General features: G+C 41.7%; 1 protein-coding gene across 3 annotated transcripts in view; it reads left to right on the top strand.

Moving 5' to 3' along the window:
* Window positions 1-21,792, top strand: part of LOC126412804 (la-related protein 1) — a 143,260-nt gene that overhangs the window by 11,576 nt on the left and 109,892 nt on the right. The window contains exon 1 of one of the 3 annotated variants that reach the window (XM_050082586.1): window positions 18,536-18,694. The exons of the other annotated variants lie outside the window; for them this stretch is intronic. Within the exon in view, the coding sequence (XP_049938543.1) occupies window positions 18,676-18,694 (19 nt within the window). The 5' untranslated portion in view covers window positions 18,536-18,675. Of the gene's footprint in view, window positions 1-18,535; window positions 18,695-21,792 lie in introns of those variants that run through there. 3 annotated transcript variants of the gene reach the window in all.

Here is a 21,792-nt window from a genome sequence, read left to right as displayed (position 1 = left end):
TTCGCAGTCCCTTCCCCACTGTCCTCCCTCACTTCCCCGCTATCGCCCCCTCCCACCTCACTGCCCCCCCCCCCACCCGCTGATCATCCCTGCCCTCTCAGTCCCCTTCATAGCAATCCCCTCTCCTGTCTGTTCCCCCACTTCTTCTTCTCCTCCTCCTCCACCTCCTCCTCCCTCTTCACTGTCTTCCTTCACTGCATGTTACGTTCTACCTGACGCTCCTTCTCGATAGCGCCCCACGTATATCCTCCACCACTACCTCCACCCCGATTTGTTCTTACCGTCCCATCTCTCTCTCTCTCTCTCTCTCTCTCTCTCTCTCTCTCTCTCTCTCTCGCCTCCAGTTCAGATGCAACAGAACTGTTAACTTATTTAAATTAGCAGAATCCTTATACACATTAATGTAGACATATAAAGTTGAAATCTGTGTTTGCTCTGTAAGATTTATAAATAAATTTCACAGAAAGTTGAATTTAAAAATACAAGAATCGTGAATATAAAATTATTAAAAAATAATCCCGTAATGGCTTTCTGCTATTTCTTAAGATCTCCGGTTTTACCGTTTGATTTTACATTTCCATTGCATTGGACATAACGGGGGATGTACTTGACAGTTTGGACCCAGGCAGCAAACACGGAAGTATAACGAAGAATCTGTTTTGCCGAGGAAACATGACAGTGGGAACGGGGCCCACCCGTGTGAGGCAGGCATTTGTGCTCGCGCCTAGGGAGGTGCTGGGCACACGCCCATGCCTCGAGCTGTCTGGAGCGGCCGTAGCAAGCCGGAGAAATTCACCTTGAGCACGCACGGGAGTGACCGGACCAGCCCGCCCCGTGTGCGTGCCGTGCTGTGCCGTCTATTCTTGTTGCTAGGCAGAGCGCCACGACCTTACAGGAGAGCCCGCTTTCAGCCGCCAGCTATCACAAACATGTCGCGGGAAGCCAGCCTCTCCACTTGGCCTCAAGGACGCAGCGCGCGCTCGTTCAGATAGCAGTTTGCCCGTTATCAAGCGAGTCGTAACTACCCAGGTATTTTGAAAATTCCCGCTTTCGGTATGTCGCCAAACCGATACTTTCTTCAGAACCATACCAACTCGTGTTAAATTTACAGGTCATGCGAGACTTTAATGCTGCTATCCCCGTTCCGCAACATTTTAATAACGGTTCTTGGTATCGAGGCACTTTTTTTGGCAAATAACAGGCCGCAAAGGGGCGAGTATAATCTGTCAATCATAACTTTGATGGAGTATTGCGGTTTTTTTAAAAAAAATTAGAAACAAATACTTTTAGCGGCATTTTTAATGTTGCAGAAGGAGATTAATCTTATGTCAATCCTTTCACAAAAATGGCTTAAAACACGGCAATTTCACTTTCGTTGCCTTGTAAAAACTCTGATGGCCAAAAGTACCTGGTGGCAGCAGTTATTGGTGTGATGTTAAGCAAACTTTCAAAGACCTTTTCCCCCAAAAGAGGTCGTTAATATATGTATCACTGTTACTTTTACCAGCTGTTAGAAATATTTTGTTCACTATTGAAGCAGAAATGCTTGTTTTAAGTTGTTATGCTTCATGGAAGAACTACAGGCCGGCCGGTGTGGCCGTGTGGTTCTAGGCGCGTCAGTCTGGAGCCGCGTGACCGCTACGGTCGCATGTTCGAATACTGCCTCGGGCATGGATGTGTGTGATGTCCTTAGGTTAGTTAGGTTTAAGTAGTTCTAAGTTCTAGGGGACTGATGACCACAGATGTTGAGTCCCATAGTGCTCAGAGCCATTTGAACCATTTTTTGAAGAACTACATGGCAAGTTGTCAATTGCTGGTGGGTGTACTCCATAAACTGGTTTCCTTACAGCTGAGGCAACATCTTGGCCTGGTGCTGGTTTGAATTAGTTCACGTTTCTGTGGTTTTAATGTACTTCCTGTTACAGTATACTGGGGTGAAAGCAAAGATTACACCCTGTTTCTGTACGAGGTGCCTTACTATGGAATCATAACCCTGAAATTGATAGCACTGTGAAATGAACAAACATTGCAGTTGCAATAAAAAAAAAAAATTTACTGTGAAATTTTGTTTCAATATCTTGATCAGTTTATAAAATGTGTGCTCACATTACACTTGACACCCTGTAGAATGACAAAGTGGTCGGAAATAATGATTAGGTATACATAAATGTTTTAGGGGAAATGTCATGGCTAGTTTGGATTTATAATTGTATAAACAAGTGCGTAAGTTTTGAAATGCTTCCTGAACAAAGATTCAATTATGAATACAGCTATTGTTGGTTGTTTACTTAATGATTTTCAGCAATGGAAGTGTCCAAAGAGGGGGCAAAGTCACATTCGCTACTGATTTCTCATATACTTGAAAAGTAAATAGATAAGCATAAATTCTTTCCTATATAGTAATTTTGGCGCCTGTAAAATGTGGTTCTTATGGCGTGACATATCTCGAAACTGAGCAACTTGTTTACATAATAAGCGGCAATTTCAAAGGCTGACACCCCTCCTCTCCGAATACATTTTGCGGCGCCTATCCCCTCTTCGGACGGTATTACCTTTCAATCTCATCGGTAGAGTCATCTCAAATCTTATTGTGCTACTGTGGTCAGCCTTTGTACATTCCCTGAATGTGTAGTGCAAGGTAATCGGCAGGCTGTTGGCTTACCTGACGAACAGCCCTATACGCATTTGACTAGACTCCCAGCGAAAATGACGAAATGAAATGCTCGGAATCATTTTTGTCATTCCGAGTTTCTGCTTCGGAAACTGTAGTTTAGTGGAGTCAAAAAGAAAGTTGTAGTACAGCCCTATACGCATTTGACCAGGCTTCCAGCGAAAATGACGGAATGAAATATTCGGAATTATTTTTGTTTGTCATTCCGAGTTTCTGCTTCTGAAATTGTAGTGCAGTGGAGTCGCGAAAAGAAGTTGTAGTACAGGGGTGCCCAACATTTAGCTTATCTGGGGCACACTGATAGAAGACTGGTATTTTTGGGCCGCACACTACTAACAATAAACAGCAGATCTGTAAGAGAGAGAGGGGGGAGGTGTGGGCGGGGGATGGACCAATGGGATTACAGCATCTTGCGGAGTTTCAGACGGAAAATATTCAATTTATCATAAATTAACATAAACGGAATATTATGGAAGTTTTTTGCCGGTCAAGTTATAGATGCTCACTTCTTGGCCCTAATTGACAATTGCTACACCTTTGGGGTGTAAGGGGTGCGTGAGAGTTTGTAGCGTAACTGTGAAATTGCATTTTATAAAGAAAATTCCAGTCTAATAGTTTCTCATTTATGTTGGGGGCTGTGCATATGGTGTACATTAAGTGCTTATTTTGAAAATTTCTGTAGTAGTTGCAAAGGGCCAGCGCACCATTCTCATAGATCAGAACAGTTCTCTTACCAATGATAGCCACATTTGTTGAACTTTCTTTGGACTGAGTAAATATTTATAGGATAATTACGCACAAGATCGTGTCAGTCACTTCTAATGTTTTGTGTCAGAACAGATTAATTTATGAATTTGTGAAGGAAAGAGCCTGCAAACCAAATGGTTGAAAATGCATTAAAAATCGAGTGCTCTAGAGTATGCGTCGATCCCCAGAAAGCAAAGCAGTTTAATACGTTTCCCAATATAAGCCATTCAGACATCTTAACGTGGGTTTTCCGATATGTTATCCACTTCTGGTGACAGTTTTGTTTCGATGATGCGATATGTGTCGTATGCGCTATAACAGTCTACCTAAGGTTAAATTCTTTGTCTCGGAAATGATGGCGTGTTGTAAGTATGTAATACTTTCAGTCGTTCATATGACAGCGTAAAAACGGAGGTGTTGTAAAAAACTCCAAATAGTGTGGGTGGATGTAGTTGTATAACACTGAACTTTCGTTTCGAAAGCAGTCATTATCGCCAGTCTGTAGCTGCTATTTACTTCTACCGCCATTAGCTCTTGGCATTATGTCGCCGTTGACTTAACTGTTTGACTTTCGAGAAGGAAGAACTTCTTTGTTTAGAAGTTTACTGTATTTTCATGTGGCTGAAAACTGCTGCTTCAGTGATCTACGAAAATGGGATTACCATAGTTGCCAAAGGATGAACAATGCATTTATCGAACAGCTCGCCAAACAGTTATTTAGTCTCGTCGGGATTGTTGGCGTCCGTTAGATGTATAGTATGTTAGCGTGACATTTAATCCTAGTACTACTACGATTTAGTTCTCCCACTGAGTACCTTTGGGGTCATATAAACCCCAGTTATTTACACTATGTTGGCATTATTTTAATGAACTAACGTAAAAACATTACAGCTGTTCAGTGTAACTTTAATGATTTTATTTTCATAAATATTACATTCAAGAAACAAAATAGAAATTTAGATCGGGCTCGTGTTAATCTCAGTGGTAAGTGCGAAAAAAATAAATAAATTTTAATTTGTTGTGAATATAAAACTGACGAAAACATCACTGGATACAACTGACTCAGAGAAAAAGTGGCATATTTTGAAAAAAAAAAAAAAAAAAAAAACTAACTTTAAAAGCAACGGAGATATCAGTTTGCAATGTGCTTACAGGGTCATATTGACCATAGTGGTATTAGGAAGGGTACAACAACTGATGCAAGAAACTCCAACAATGGTTACAAAAACAAGTATTTTTATTGTTGCAGGAGTTTTTTTGGAACAGCTAGTTAACATAGAATTCGTCATTCTGTTTCATAGATGTTACGTTTAGAAACAAAGAAAGTTGGTCATATTGATGCCAGTGGTACTCAGTGCAAAGACCGTGAAAAAAATTGGAATCTGTTGTAAATATAAAAATGAGCGAAACAGAAGTGGATACAATTGACTTGAGAGGATGAAAGTTGATTGTTTTGAAAATAATAGTTTTGAAAACAAGGGAGATACATATTTCCAATTCTCTTATGATGTCATATTGACCCCAATATGAAGGTTTAGGGCACTCATCTGCTGGGTTCTTCAGCACATTTGCATAAATAGACGAATGCTGTGAGAAGTCTAAAACTTACGGAATTAAAATGCAGTCTTAGCCCTTTGAACGGAACATCGGTCTGAGATACCGCCATAGTTGACATTAACAATGCTAACGGCGCTGCATTGTTCGTGAGGGTGGGGAGAAGCCCAGTAATCTTCAGTCGGGTCCCGAACCGCAGCTGGCCAACAACGTATTGTCGGCGCATGCATTGTTTTCAAGTAAGTAGAATTTTTGTTACGTATTGTCGGTCTGTGAGACCGTGTTCCGAAAAAATGCATTCCCCTCCCGGTCTGACAGACCGGGTGTTCCTAAAAGTGTCAAATTTTTGCCGGTCTCCCAGACCGGTGTTCCTAAAAGTATCACGCATTTGTCGGTCTGTATGACCGATGTTCCACTCTTTGAACTCTTCTGTTTTCTGTGTAGCAACATTTCATCTATTTGATTGAAATTTTTGCCACCACACGATGCTTAATACTTTTGTGTTCATAGAAGAACGAGAAAAAAGTGTAACAACTCGTATTTAACGTTTTAATTTTTCCTCTTTCCGTTTTTCACACACATTCTCCAATTTACCGCGCAAACTTATTACAGCGATAGAATTATCCCCATTAAATTTCGTTAAAACTCATTTTTCCCTTTTTCCTTGCAGGTTTACAATGGAAGGTCCGAAATATGTTTCAAATCGGTCGAAAAGAATTGTAGCCCTTGCACGCTCTCAAAATTACCTTGAAGAATCAGACTCGGAAGTGGATTCAGATGAATCATGCATTCCAGATGAGGACCTTACTATCCAAGATCCTCGCAATGAAACAGATAATGACGATGACTCTCCCAATGATGATGATCGCGATGATGAAACTATTCGAGAAATATTTGAAGTCGAAAATACCGCAGTTCGCGAAGAAACTGGAGAGCAACCACAGTCTGACATAACTTCTGGTGGAAGCAGACTAATCACTCCACAGAAGCCTGCTGATGTTGCTAGCTCATCTACGCGTTCTGATGACACTCTAGATGAGAGTCGTCTTCCAGTTTCTTACTACGGAAGAAACAAGTGTTTCACATGGTCATCAACTCCTGTTCGCTCTAAGACGCGAACAGCAGCATCCAATATAATAAAGGTACGGCTATCAAAGATACAAGGGCCTGCTCTTACCGTGGGGAAAAACCCACTCCCAGGTGAAGTGTGGCGCCTTTTGTTTACTGACGACATGATTGAGACGATTGTAAAGCATACTAATGAAAAGTTGGCCAAAATTCGTTCTGTTATTGAACTAAAAGAAAGTGTAGCTTACAGAGACACTACTGTGCAGGAAGTGAACGCTGTGATTGGAGTCACAGTTCTTTGCAGCATATTCAAATCTGCGAGGGAGCCTATGACCTCGCTGTTTTCCACTTCGGTCTTGGGGAGGCCAATTTTTCGATCAATAATAACAGAAAAGCGATTAGGAATATTGCTTAGGGCATTTAGATTCGATGACTCGAGCACGAGGGAACAGAGGGAAAAATATGACCCAGCTGCTGCCATTACAGACATATTTAATAAGTTTATTTGGAACTGCCAACAAATTTATAGCCCTGGAGCGCATTTGACAGTTGATGAAACTTTGGTGCCTTTCAGAGGGAGGGTTAAATTTCGTATATATATGCCGAATAAACCGGCTAAATATGGCATTAAGGTCATGGGTCTGGCAGATGCACACAATGCATATATTTACAATGCCTACATCTACTCCGGCAAAGGCTGTGATGGAGCCACACTTTCTACAGCAGAAAAGAAAAAGAGCATTCCCACGCAGTCTGTAATCCGCCTATCTAAAGGGCTGTATGGCACAAACAGAAATATTAGTTGCGACAATTGGTTTTGTTCTGTGGAACTTGCCCAGGAGCTACTAGCTCACAATTTGACATTAGTTGGGACACTAAAAAGAAACAGACCCCAGATACCAGCAGAATTTCAAGCAAGAAGCGATCGTGAAATTGGGTCCAGCCTTTATGGCTTTACGAAAGAAATGACTCTGCTTTCTTATGTCCCAAAAAGGAATAAGGCAGTCCTACTTCTTTCGTCAATGCATCATTCCAATTACACTGACGTTTCAAATGATAAACCTGAAATCATATCTTTTTATAACGCCACAAAAAGTGGAATAGACACGCTAGATATGAAGTGCAGTGTTTATTCTACTAATCGCAAAACAAGAAGGTGGCCGTTGGCTATTTTTTACCACATGGTGGCCATGGCTGGATCAAACGCAAGTATACTTTATGGACTTTTTGGAGAGAAGAAAACCGTATCACGTTTTGATTTCCTGAAAAGAGTTTCTCTATATTTGGTCTACGATTTCGTAAAATCCCGACTGGCAATCTCCAATCTGCCTCAAGAGCTACAAAGTATTATTTCATCTTTAGAAGAAGAGGCAGCAAAAGAAAAGCAAATCGTTAGCCAACGGAATAAATTTGTTGTTCGAGTTGATGAGTGTCCGACGGACACACTTGGTAAAAGAAAAACCTGTCGATTTTGTCCATATCAAAAAAAGAGGAAAACTGCCTACAAGTGTATTTCTTGCGAAGAACCAACGTGCTTGGAGTGTTCACGAAAAGTGTGCAAGACTTGTGCAATTAAAAATAAAAGTTAAATTTTTTCTTTGCATTACATTTTAGTATTCATTTTCTTTGTGTTGTAACTATAATAATGTAAAAAAAAAGTATTTCTAAAGGAGTAATGTGTAAACAACAAAACACTGCAAATTAAAGTTTTTCCTAGTAATAAACTTGAATTTACTGGTATTTTAACAAATATTATGGTTCAAAAACCTATTATTATGTTTAATTACACCTTAAAGAGAGAGAGAAGCAACGTAGAAGTGCGGAAAAGTCATAAAAATAGAGAAAAATACACTTTAAATGTCCTAGCGGTCTAGCAGACCGATGTTCCATCTTACCGCCGAGTAAAAGATGTTCCGGTTAGAGGGTTAGTTATCACAGTGACTCAAAACTTGTAAGTATCTTCTACAGAACTATACAGAGAGCTAAAGCAGTTATCAGTCTTAAGTGTTAATTTGACTTGCACCATTTCCTTCCACTGTGAATTAATTTATTCACTTATCCCCGTAACGTAGAATAATCAAAATGCAAAGACTCTTTGATATACATAGTTTTGCCAGAGGTGAATCTCGTTAAGTGCAGGTTGCGGAACAGGATATCCAAGCGGGAATCGAACACCGAGCTTTGCGTGAAAGCCATATCTTTTGTATGGTCTTTAACTTCGGAGTTTAATACTATCCATTTTAGGTATCGAAAGAATAATTTGACAGGTGTGTTATGCCTAGGTAATACATGTTGCAGAAGAAGTGCTGTTAGCGAATCTGACACAACGTTTGTGCAGCTGCAGAGTAGTTTGTTTGTGTCACACGTGTGCGCCTGTGTAAAGTGCGATTGTCGTTCAGTCCAACATGATGGAGACGTAGAGACAGAATGGCAGACCATGTTCTTGGAGAGGACGGGAGAAAGAATCCTCCGAGTTTAATGATAAGTTATTATGGCGAATCCATCAAAATATGGCCATGAGCTTAAAATCACATGACTAGAATTGAATTTGTTAGCCCCTGTACAGCAGTGAAACTGTTTGCTGGATGCTGGGTTAGCTTTGCATTTGCGACTCTGAAAGAAACGAAATACAAAGTCAGCCTCCTGAGTTTCGTACTCAATTTTAACAAAGCTAGGAAGCCAGATGCAGAAACACACTGATGGCCAAAAATTGTGTAGAGAATATCAGTGTACAGAAACTTGAGGAGACCGGATGTTATTTTTGTGTATAATCTCGTTCATTTCAACTAGCTGAATGCTGTTCCTCCGATAAGGAACGAACACTTCTAAACATGTCACTTTAGCGACGGCCTTCGCGCTAAGCCATCTAGCTGCAAATCTGGCGCAGGTTGAGTAAAAGTCACTGTGTGTAATGGAGTTGGCGTTCTTGAAGCAGCGCATAGGCGTGAAGATCACTGGCGATATGTAGCAAGATGCAGCTTCGTTAAGAGGTAGTCGTAATACGGCTAACTGCCCAGCTAGGTGTATTGCCCTCGTCTGGAGCTTGTTAGCTGCTGTGTTGCTTCTGAGATTGCTTTGCAACACTCGTAATAGGAACAATCTTTTCTGTCAGACGTAATTACCTTTTCCAGCTTTTCCACACGACGAGTCAATTAGAATGCGATTTTTTTCCTGTTTTCGATATTCGCTGTCGGTTAAGTATACAAATTTGGTCAAATATATCTTTCTCAATGATTTTGCAGTGGTTTCATTTGACGAATGTGATAACTTTCGGTGATATCCTGACTAGTAGCGTCTACATTAAATTGAAAAGTGACAGTTTTCTTGTTAAAAAATCAAGGAATCTGACTGTGAAATAATGTTTGTCGTAACAGGGTTGTTCTGTAATGTAGCCATAGTTCTTGGTCCGTGGTGGCATTTCCTCCTTATCTAATAGTGGAATTATGGAATATGAACCCTGAAATTTTAAATGGTTCAGGTATTTCCAGTTTCAGTTCTTCCCAACATTCGTTTCGTATTTAAATAGTTTTCTTTACAAGGAACTGAAGCGAAAAGGTAAATTCGAGAAACGTTGTAGGAAATAATAAAGAAATAACAAACAAATATTTTAGTAGCAACATCAAACACGAAAAGTGCATCACTCTCCCTTGGTGCCTACGGCACTTTGGATTTGTGCTCATCAATCTTGCAACAGATAGGCCGTTGGTGCGCAAAGCTAGGCGCAGACACCAGTTAGCAGTGCGCCATCCTGGGTATCTCGTTGTGCTATGGAAGCTGATTTTATCCTGTCGACGTAAACTGCTACTGACGAATATTTCACTGCCCAAGTTCAGTACATCGACCAACACAAGGTGACTGGAGCTTTGCGGTCAGTACTCGATAGATCTGTAAACACAGGTACTGCACAGTCAGAAGCTCAGTAGTGTCATCCCGTTCGTCAGCTAGATATTCACTGGGCAGTCGGAGTGTTTGTCTATGCACGAAAGCAGTCGCATCGAATTGCTACTCCAAACGGTCTGTCCAATCTTCGAAGCCATGATATTTTGAATGAAGTAAGAGCAGCGAGGCGTTCAGTGATGCTGCTAGCAGGAGACGGGTAGGCTGCTATGCATAATTTCATACCCGACAACGTTATTAATGTTTTGTGTAGATGGGACTCAAATTTCCTGTCCTTGTCTATTGTAGTGTGGAGTGCACCAAGAAACACGCAGTCCATCGTCGTTGTATGAATTTGAAGATGGTCGTTACTATTGCGTCGGCCACTGCAAAAACTTCCCTACAGCATGAAAAACATGTCAATCCCCATCAGATAGTGTGTGTGTGTGTTTTGGCGGCGCTAACGGGCAAACCATACCAATATGAATCGGTTCAAATTGCTTATTTGACAGGTAGATGCTCGACTGTGGAGTCACGTCGTTTCTAGCGATCGTTACTTCAGCAGTTGTTGATTTGGTGAACAGTTATCGGGGGGGGGGGGGGGGGGGGTGGAATGTTCAAATGTGTGTAAATTCCTAAGGAACTTAATTGCTGAGGTCATCGGTCCTTAGACTTACACACCACGTAAACTATCTCCGGCGGGAGGGGCCTCGCAAACCGTGACATGGCGCCTCTAACCACGCGGCGTCATCTAGCACTTCCAGTGTCTTACATCTCTATAGGACTGTATTAGCGAGATTGGTGACCCACCCGTTGAAATTTTGACGTCACAAGCTGTCACACACACAACCTGAGGAAGTCGCACAATATCACGTTTGAGTTTGGTGGTGCGAAACGTGGAATCTTCGAAAGTAATGGAGCAGTGAGGAAGGACTTCTACGTATGTTCACGTCTTGAGCGAGAACTAGTGCTTAGAAGTCCAGTTCCATCATGATGGCGCCTTTGCGGGTCAGTGCATCAGCTAGTACATTATGTTCCCCATTAACTGTGCGAGAAGATAAAACTATCGTAGCTGACGCGGCGACACCTTATCTGTCATTTGTCGAAAGGCAAACGTGGCCGGTTTGTGCGTCGGGAGGACTGAATTCGCCGTCGTCCTAGCACCTCGCAATAACCATTTCACTACGACAGTAGCCGTCCAAAGCCTGTGTTCTTCAGGGGTAGGGTTTATCTGCTTTGGAGACTCCTTTCTTAATTTATTTGACTTCGATTTGTATTGAGTCATCATCACTTCCAAATACTCTGCCCTACATCAACGAAACACTCCAGGATTAACAGTATTTTACAATAGCTGAAATATTTCGAGCTTTCCATTGGTATGTGTTCAGAACTCTTTAAGTTTTTCTTTGAATCCTAGTCGCTATCGAGCTCTTCTGTAAAACTGTAGGCTACTCTACAAAAGATCCTCTCGGCCGTTTGTGGAGAAATTATAAATTTGTTTCAAAATTCTTAAATCTTCCATTCTGCATTCAAATCTACATGAATTACTGCAATTTACACTTAATTACTTGTCAGGAGATAGAAGAGACCACAGTTGAATCACGTCGCCATCATTTCACTCCCGTATAGCCCGTCAGAAAAATTAACACTCAAGTGCTTCATAGCGAGCTCTGTTTTATGTCGATGGTCATTTCTCCCTATAGAAGCAGGTGTCTCCAAAATATTTTGGGATTCGTTGGAGAAAATACACATCGCATGAAGATTTATCCACAGTAAAAAACGCTTTTGTGTTCATGATCGCCATCCTAGCTCACATTCTATCCGTGACACTTCTATTTCGCGATCTCTCAAAAGAAGTCGCCATTCTATGTGTGTCGAAGTCCAGTGAATCGATTCTAACAGGTCTAATGAACCTATATTGCGCGGCACAGAAGCGGACAGACAAGCGTAGTGTAAGCCCATGCCAATAAAAAGCTGACTTAAGCCGCCTTTTCGAAATCATCGTTGCAATGTAATATGTTCTAACTAATCTGTTGGTGTTATATTGAGGAGCTGTAAATTTGTTGCCTATCATTAAAAAATTCAGCAGTTCCTGTAGCACTCAAGGAGGACATCACACTGACTGCAGTTCTGTTATCTTTCATTTGTTGACAGTAAACGGCGGTGTCATGTGCAGATTGTCTAAGATTGCTGCTTAAGTTTGTGTCCGGAATCACGTATATAATCAGCAAAGGCCAAAAGGGATTAGCGTTAATAGGCTCCTGACATCCAAACAGTATACATAGCTGCTTTAGGACTCTCTTCAAGTTGTCAACCAAAAACAATGATTCTCCGCAATCACAGTTCAGTGAGGAAGTAGGGGGAAGAGGGGGCCGGCTGTTCCACAGTCTGTAAAGTGTACTGAGATACGGCAATCGTTAACACTCAGCAGGGAACTTTACTGAGGAGGTTGAAGTTGCTAGTACTAATAAATTCGAATGGGTCCACCATCAGTGTGAGATGCGCGTGAGGTTGAGGGAGAGCAGTTTTTCTCTCATCTAGCCATAGCGGTGTGTTGCGTGCGTTCCAAAGTTCATGGTTGCAAACGAAAAGTTCGCTAGAAATTCGTCGTGCGTAGGTATATCCACAATTCGCGCACCGTATTCAGCTGGTTGAATCGAAAAATGGCTGTCTGACGTTCCTTTGGTAGTCAGGTATCTACGCCGATGACGGAGATCTGGTAGCACCTAGCTGATGACGGAGATCTAGCAGTACATTGGAAGATATAAAGGGTACCAGGAAAGTTTTACAATATAGCTTTATTTATTTAATTTTTTCGAAGTAATTTCCGCCACATTGAATACACGTCTCCATTCTCCGAAACTAGTTCCTAAACAAATTCTCCCAACTTCGTGTAGAAGTTGGCACACTCGTTGTCAGGTACATTTTCACATGTGGGAACAGTTCAAAGTCACTATGAGCAAGGTCTGGACTGTAAGGAGGGTACTCAATAAGTTTCAGTCCTGTACCCCGCAAGTATTCGATGCATGCTTTGGCGCAGTGAATTGGAGCATTTTGGTGATGGAGGAACGAAGTGTCCATTCTTGATTTCGTCTGTTAGTTCTTCAAAGATTGGATGACTTGGGGCAGGCACTGCTCAGTGTACCACTTAGCTTTGACTGCCCTCCGTGTGTCCAAAAAGCACGTTCCACAATTCCACTCGTTTTAGAAAAAAAAGCTATCTTTTTCTTCTTTACTGATCGGGATTTTCTGACAGATACTGGTGCATCTTTATCTTCAAAGATGCAAACTTTGTTTCCAGTCTTAGTCGGTACGTCATAATCGTGCAGCCTAGTCTCATCACCTATGTCTCGTCACCATGTTATTCACATACTGAGGTTGTCCCTTAGAAAACTTCTTTAACATCTCCTGTCACCAAGTCAGACGTCGTGTCATCTGTTCTTTCGTCATTCAATTCGGCATCCAGAGAGTGAAATTTCTTTAATTGCAAATGATCATGCAGAATCGAATGATTTGCTGGCGCATTCAGCCCTAATATATCCTCTATCTACTTAGAGGTCACTCGCCTGCCTTCATCGAGCATTTTCCTTCACAGCACCAATGTTTCCCTCCGTTACTGATGAGCTTGGCCTTCCCGTCCTCTCAGCGTTCTAGAGTGAAATTTCCTCCTTGGAATTTTCAGTACCTCCTGAATATAATTGTACGATGTGGAATCACATCACAGAGTGCGGTAGTCATTTCTTCAAAGCCCTGGTCTATGTTTAAACCACGCGCGAAGTTTTATCGCAAAACTGCCCGAATCTCACTGCGTGACCACGATGCCATAGCAAGCACTTCACCTAACCACGCAAGTGAACGACTGCGCCCACAGTCTTGGCACAGCGGCTACAATACAAGGCAGCAACAATCAGCCTTCTGCGACTTATTAACGCGTCGTATTGCAAAACTTTCCTAGTATCCTGTGTGGAAAGCGCGCCAGTGATTGGGTACACTACATCGGCGATAATGAACTGCCACTCAAATTTGCGACCAAAGCTTAGGTTTACTGATGTGATTGTAGCAAATAGATAACTGTTACCCCTAAAACGTCGCTTGAGGTAGGTCGATGTATATTCGGACACATCGGCTCCCCTATCGGCCACAGTTTCCAGTTTTTGGCACGTGCTCCATTGTGAAGACGGGATGGTTTTCTCCTCAGGAATCATATGCCGTCGTTGCTGACTGTGGGCCGCTTTATCCACGTCGCCTATAGTTGTGGCATTGTATTTTAGCACCAGTGATCTTGTTACTTAATGGGCGAACGCTCTATTTTATAGTGCTCGCCTGCCGCGTCCACTCGCTGTGGCTGCGACTTGCTGTACCACTTAATGGCGCAAGGTACTTTCATAGAATCTTCGGTCTTCTTCTCCTGTGCCCACCTTATAATTTCATTGGCACCCAACGTCCTCTATTATTCGTTGGATGTACACCAATCTCTTCTAATTTTTCTTTTTTTTTCCCTGTACAGCTTCCTCCAGTACCATGGAAGTTATTCTCAGATGTCCCAACACATGGCCTATCGTGCTATCCCTTCTTCTTGTCATTATCCTCCATATGTTTCATTCTTCTCCCGTCCTGCACACAACCGAGTCGTACAGTGCTGTGCTCCTGATGTACATTCTCAATAATTCCTCCCTCAAATTAAGATTAATATTTTATACTAACAGCCCATGAACGCCCACTTTGCTTTTGCTAGTGTGCTCTTAATGTCCTCCTTGCTTCGTCTTTCATGGGTCATTCCATGCAAAGTGAACGTTGTGTTACGTCTGTTACTTCCGGTTCCGTAGTTTAATGGCAAATCAACACAGCTCTCGTAATCAAACCTGCTGCATGTACAGATGTTACGTCCGTAACCATAGAATGACCCTCATGGGTTATTTTGCTTCCAAGGTGGCAGGACTCCTTCACTTATACTACTTCTTGATTACCAGTTTAGATAAGGTTTTCTGCAATATCGTTTCTGCTACACGTCATTACTTCTGTCTTTTTTCGGTTCACCCGCAATCCGTTTTCTGTACTGATCAGCCTGTCCGTGTCATTCAACAGGTTCTGTAATTTTTCTTCTGTTTCACTGAGTATAGCAGTGTCATCAACGAATCTTATAATTGTTGTGCGCTCATCCCGAACTTCAATCTCCCCTCGAAACTTTGGCGAAAGACTGCATCCCAGTCTTACAACCAGTTTAAATGCGAACATTTCATTCTTGGTCTTCCACTCTTCTTGATCCCTCATGTTCTTCGTTCATATTTTATATTATTCTTCTTTCCGTGTAGCTTTTTGTGAGAATTTCAAACGTTTTGCGCCATTTTAAGTTGTCGAACATATTTCGTATGTCGACAAATACTGCGAACGTGTGGCTTGACTATCGCTTCAATATTACGCGCAACGTCGAACTGTTTATAAAGTTTGTGAGGATTCACAGTCGGGAAGAATGGCGCCTATTTGTGGATTCCTCAAAGAGTTAGACTCAAAGCTGTTCTGTTACCTAACGGAAACGAGAAACCTTCGATACCAGTGGCCCATTGCGTTCAGTTAAAGGAAACGTACTAGAACATGAGGCTACTCCTGAAGAATACTGGCTGTTCGAAACACAAATGGAAAATCTGTGGTCATATCGAAGTTCTGGGGATGCTGAGTGGTTACACAAAATATTGCTGTTTCTTGTGTCACTGAGATAGTAGAGCAAGGAACACCTGTTATGTAGTCAAAGAGTAGCCTTTGAGAGAAATTTTCAATCCTGGAGAAAGTCAGATGAACCCCTTGCTGAGACAGTGTGCTGTTACCAACACTCTATCAAAAAATATGGCTTCATGTAGAATTTTGTGAAAGCAGTGGACAAAGATGGCCAGGGTATTCAGTTTTTATCTACCTAAATTTCCTGCAATTAGCACACCATAAGTTAAAGGAATTTTCATTTGGCCTCAGATCTGGGACTTGAAAGAGATTACCATTGATACTGAGAAGTCAGCTTGGCTTGCTTTTAAAGATATATGCTACAATTTCTTGGGAAACATAATGTCTGAGAATTCCAGAGAACTAATGGAACACTGCTGGACTGTTGCAAGGGTATGGGGTGCAACATTGCTCAGAAATTACATTTCCTCCATTCCCATTTGTATTTCTTTCCACCTAATCTTGGAGATGTGATGAACATGGTGATTTCACCAAGAAATTTGATACAAGGAAAGATTGTCACAAAACCTTTTGGCAGATTACTGCTGGACGCTCCTGTACAAGTTTCACCATCCACCCACATGCCAGAAGTTTCCAGGAAATAGTTTGTAAGTACATTTCAGGCTTAATTCAGCTTTCTCGTACTATTTTCATTTATTTTATGTTTTGTTACACAGTTACTTTTGTTGCGTGATTTGTTTATTAATCAACTACAAATTCCTCCTGTATTGTTACTGACTCATTTCAAGTTGCTAGAAAGTGGTATATGTGGCGTATCTTTTCCAGAAAAATTGGGACGTGTTGGAACATTTCTGATTTCATTTCCGTAATTATCGTATCTAATATTGTAAAGAACACATACTTTCATGTCGCAGCAAGGCACAGTTCAAATGTGTTGCACTGTGCAATCGGACAAAGGCTACGCTTCTGCAATTTGGTTGAGAGACACTGTGACATACCAAATCATTCTTTGGCGACCATGAGAAAGACAGCGTGGACATCTGTTTGTCTGACGAGGAAGTGTTGATCCGTCAGCGGCCGACCTCATTCTACTTTAAAAAGAATCGATCGTCTCTTTTTTCCTGTGGGATAAGTATTTAACACTCGTGGTGATTACTTTAGAATTGATTAGTTTCATGGCCCCATTGTGGCGGGTGTTCGGTTTTCATTTGACTGCCACTTATACGCGTAATTATCGTAGTAATGATTATCAATACGTTCATCAAGTATCCCGCACAGGTGCGACGATTACCTTCAATCCGTTGCTCGTTACGAGCCCGTCACACACGAGCGATTTACCAAGCAATTTCTACGGATACTACCAACGCCATTGTTTTGAGAAATATGCTATGGAAAATGAACTGCTGTGTTTAGCGGCAGTGACAGTTGATCGTGTGCCTTTTCGAACACTTGCAAAAAAAAAAAAAAAAAAAAAAAAAAAAAAAAAAAAAAAAAAACTGATTGTAATGTAATTAACTTGTTTTAAAACACTTTTCAGGAGTATTGGAAGTTATTTTAGAGAGTAAGTTAAGTACTTCAGTAATGCATGTAGTAGTTTGATGAATGACCAAAAATCAGATGGAGCCCAGTGTATAGTGACAGGTACTGTTAATTTCCCATCGATTCCATTTTGATAGCACAAGCTTCAAAATCCTTTGTTGTGAAAAGTCGGTGTTTTTATATTTATATATGCGTTCCGTTCGATATAAATTACAATTGTGGCCTGATCTTCACGTCTCCAACTCAATCTGGGCAAAGCGAAACGAAACAAAACATCTACGGATAATAACTAGACAGGGCCCAACCATATTCGTCACACGTCACAGGCGAATCGTCAGACTGCATGGGAATTCAGAGTAATGCGTGATCGATCGCCGCGATCCGCCGCATGTGTGCGGGGGCTCCCTAAAATCGTTGTCAACATATTTTTTCGCCGCTTTGGCGTAAATGAGAAAAGGGAGTTGAATTATACATTATACTGTTTCCTTTACGTGGCCTGACAATGACGCTGGTCGATTTATATATGACAGAGGCAAGCTGCTGCTATATTGTATGAAGTTATTTAATATATAATCTTGCATACTTAATTTGCATTCAACATTAGGGGTCTTATTGAGATCAACCCTGGGACTCATATATGCACAAAAAAATTTCACAGAAATTACCATTACGATTCGGTGGAATGGGAGTTAGTTGAGCTCAGTTGTCGAGAGGGAAAACGAACGTAATTAATAGTAACGTAGTATTATTTATCCTTTTTCGACTGCCAGATATTTATACGTTGTTAAAAGAACTTGCAGTATATAGCCTAGTGCGATTCAAACAATTAACACATATTTCAAATGGCTCTGAGCACTATGGGACTTAACAGCTGTGGTCATCAGTCCCCTAGAACTTAGAACTACTTAAACCTAACCAACCTAAGGACATCACACACGAGGCAGGATTCGAACCTGCGACCGTAAGCAGTCGCGCGGTTCCGGACTGCGCGCCTAGAACCGCGAGACCACCGCGGCCGGCAACATAGATTTCAGTCGCAATTTAAACAGTATATTTTCATTTGCTTTGTTACATTTGGCATTTAATGTTAGCTTCTCTTTTTTTAAAGAAAATAATTTCGTCTCTCTGCCTCTCATATTTTACTTAACTTCTGTTCTGTCACTTAAGTTCAGCTACCATATCATTACTAGTAAATGTGTTATTAGTGATCATAAGCTCAGTAGTCTGGTATCTGTGCGGAGTAATCTAAAATAAAAGCAATTTTTTGTGATAAAGCGCATGTGGAGCATACATCTCACCGTAGGAACGCGGGCGAGCCGTTGTAGCGTGACGAAAAGTGAATGTTTTGCGAGTGCAGGTAATGCGGTAACCAGTTCCCCGCGGGGCCGGGCTGTGTCGGTCGCTTTCTCTCGCTGTCGGCGTGCTGGGCCGCGCAGTGGCATGCCGTCTGTCGTGTTTGTTGCCAAATTCTGTCGAAAGGGACCGTTAGGTTTAGCTTGTTGGAGAATTCGCTCATTCCCGCCTGTTCGTGCTTATGGGAGGAAAGGATGAGATACGCCGCGCAAGGTGAGCGCGTACCCACCTGTTGGGTCTGGTTTATGTAATGTTACGCGGCGGCGGAGCGCAACGCCGCCACGCGGTGACCGCACCTTTCAGGGCCCCTCGCACACGTTGCTGCTTTTGTGTGTTGTTGATACTGAAAATAAAAGCTGTTAAACTCTGCTCAATTTCTTAGTTACAAGGAGTACTTATTTATTTCAAAAGCTGTGTTGGCGCTATTCATATAAGAACTTTTAAAACTCGCGACGTATTAGATTAATCTGTGTTAGTAGTACTGTGCAGTGATGATGCAGTTCAGAGTAACTTCATGATTGCATTTCATACCTTCGTGGTCCTGTAAGTTCTCTAAAAACCGGATTAATGAACTTACAAAAAAAATTCTTGCAGAATACCGCTGTTTTCGTGATTTTTCTGCGGTTAACTTCTTCCTCGGAAATGTAGGAGGAATATCTGTGCTTCTGTTCAGTGTGATAGCAATAAGAAATTTCTCTTCTACCACATGTATTTCCGTTCGTATATCGAAAGCAGATTTTAATAAGATTCAATATCCTAACACCGCTGCCACGTGGCGCCAAGGGCACTGAGTGACCGACCATATGGTCGCCCAAAACCTGGGCGCGAAATGAGCGTCGCGAATTCGCTGCCGCTAAGAAAGGACTTTTTTAATGTCGATGTTACGTCTTCTGAGTCTGAATCTACAGTAACGGCGGTCATTATTAACGTGTTTTCTGCGTAGCTTCAAAGTCGGTGCTAAACTTGTTCGGTTGCTATGCTTTTTGTTGACTAGTAATTCATAAACTGCTCCGATTGAGCAGCCGTATAGAAAACACGTGTGCACATCAGTTAAGACATTTTTTATTCTCCGTTATATTGTTTAGTTATCACAGTTTCGTAACTAGCTAATTATCTGAGGTCCAGTTCTCACCATTTTCCTGGTTCAAGGTCACTTGCGGATAGTTGTACCAAAATTCATGCGTGTCAAATAAATTCGTGGCATACTCACCTCTGGCAATGTATTCATTGTGGCGATGTGCTTTGGTTCAGACAGCCACGAACTTGAGCGCAACTGGCAAATTCTCAGTTTCAAAATAGACATTGTTACGTATTTGCATGCCGGAACACATTGTATATGATGACTAGATGTATTGCATCCCACAGAACCTTGGGCGTGAGCGAATATTTTTGGACTTTAAGCCAAGAATAGTGAGAGATTTGACCACTGCGGCTTTTCGCATTCAGTCTGTCCCAACAATATTCTAGGTTTACTGCCAAAGCATATATTTTGGTTACTTTTTCAATGTTCTTTCAACCTCTTCAAAACGTTTTGTTTCACGTCAGCATTAGTCTCGCACCCAGAACAACATCCTATAGAATTTTTGTTGTGCTGATTCTCCCATCTCTGTTCTAATAAGAGAAACCTAAGCAGTATTCGTATTCTCGATCAGAGGCCTGTGCAGATCCTCCTCCCTCCTTCCGGTGATGAAAAATTCGCGCACTCGGACTTCGCTGCGCGATTCCTCACATACTAGCAATACAAAAACCTAACCAAATTTCGTTTTATGTATATTTCGGCTAGTATGTGGACGTTGAAATTGGCTATCTGGCAACACCTTAATCACGTGTACGCTGAATACCTCCGTCGGGAAATGTAGTAGTGCTGTGCATTTGGTGCAGGAAATGGCGTTTTGGGTTAGCATGCACGAGGTCGGTTTTGGGTTAGCATGCACGAGGTCGAGGGTTCCGAGTCTGGGACGAGTCTTATTTGGTTTTATTTGCTAAAAGCAGTCTGCGTGGTACTTAATCTGGCGTCTTAATCGTCATACAGCGATTACATTGGGTCTTCTAGAAGAAATTTGCAGTTACACAATACAAACACAGAAATGGAAATACAATCGTTTTCATTGGTCAGCTTCTAAAGAAACCTTTTGTTCGTCGTTGGTTTTGCACAACTGGATCTACTAGATTCCCTACTTCTTTTATATTTACTCACCCCCCAATGGTCCCATTCCATCGATTAATACCACCTATTATTCTTGCCATGTTCAGGTTCATTACATTTCGTTAGGGCTTTACGTCACTAGTAGGGCTAGCAGCGCGCTTTGCAAATAATTTCGATGGGACCATTTGGTACACAGATTACAGGTTTGGGATCTAGTACACGCAGTGGTGCGAAACAATTCGCATGTACGACGTGCAAAAGGCTTCTTTAAAAGCTGACCAGTGAAAACGGTTCTTTCTCCATTTTTGTGTTCGTACAACATAAATGGAAATGTTTTGTAGAAGACCCCACTATAATCTATGTACGACGATTAAGACGACATATACCGTGCTACGCAGACTACTTTTAGCAAATAAAAATAAATAATCCTCGACCTCCTGCATACTAACCCAAAAAAGCTATCCCATGCACCAATTGCACAGCACTACTATATTTGCGGACGGAGGTAGTTAGCGTACACGTTATTATGGTGTTGGCAAATTGCCGATCTTTAACTTCCATTTGCTGCCCGAAATATGCGCAGGACGAAATTTTGAGAAAGGTACTTTTGTATTGCCGGTTGCGAGGAATCGCGCTGCGAAGTCTAGAGTGCGCGAATTTTTCTTCACTTTTACTATTATTCGCACCTGTCATTTTGAATGCTAAAATTTGATTAAAATGTGTAGTCCTTAACTAACGTCTCACGCAGTCTCCAGCACGAATAATAATTCAATTACCGTACCACGAAACATAGCCCTCGTTCAAAGTGTAGAATCATTTTCCACTCTGTCTACAGTGAACATCATCGAAAACGATGTGCGGTTTTTCGCCACACGCGACTGCCGTGTGAGGAAACGTTGAGTTACATGATATATTGTTCAGTAATCTGGCGGAAAATAATTGGATCCAGTTCTCGACGTCTCTAAATTATTTCATGTACCGGTTTACTAATTTGCAGTACTGCGCAGCTTAAATTGTGGCAGGTCAGATACTGCAGATGCTCACGGGTCTTAATTGTTAGTATCTTTCAACGCCGAATGGTGTAACATCGAACAGCTGTGTGGTAAAATTAGGCTATCGGAAACACCGCTGCCTGATTTCATTTACTGCTTGTGTAGATTACTGA

The sequence above is a fragment of the Schistocerca serialis genome, chromosome 7 (assembly GCF_023864345.2).
Source record: "Schistocerca serialis cubense isolate TAMUIC-IGC-003099 chromosome 7, iqSchSeri2.2, whole genome shotgun sequence".
Lineage (NCBI taxonomy): Eukaryota > Metazoa > Arthropoda > Insecta > Orthoptera > Acrididae > Schistocerca > Schistocerca serialis.
The sequence above is the reverse complement of the archived record's forward strand: the minus strand, read 5'-3'. Positions and strand labels throughout refer to the sequence as shown.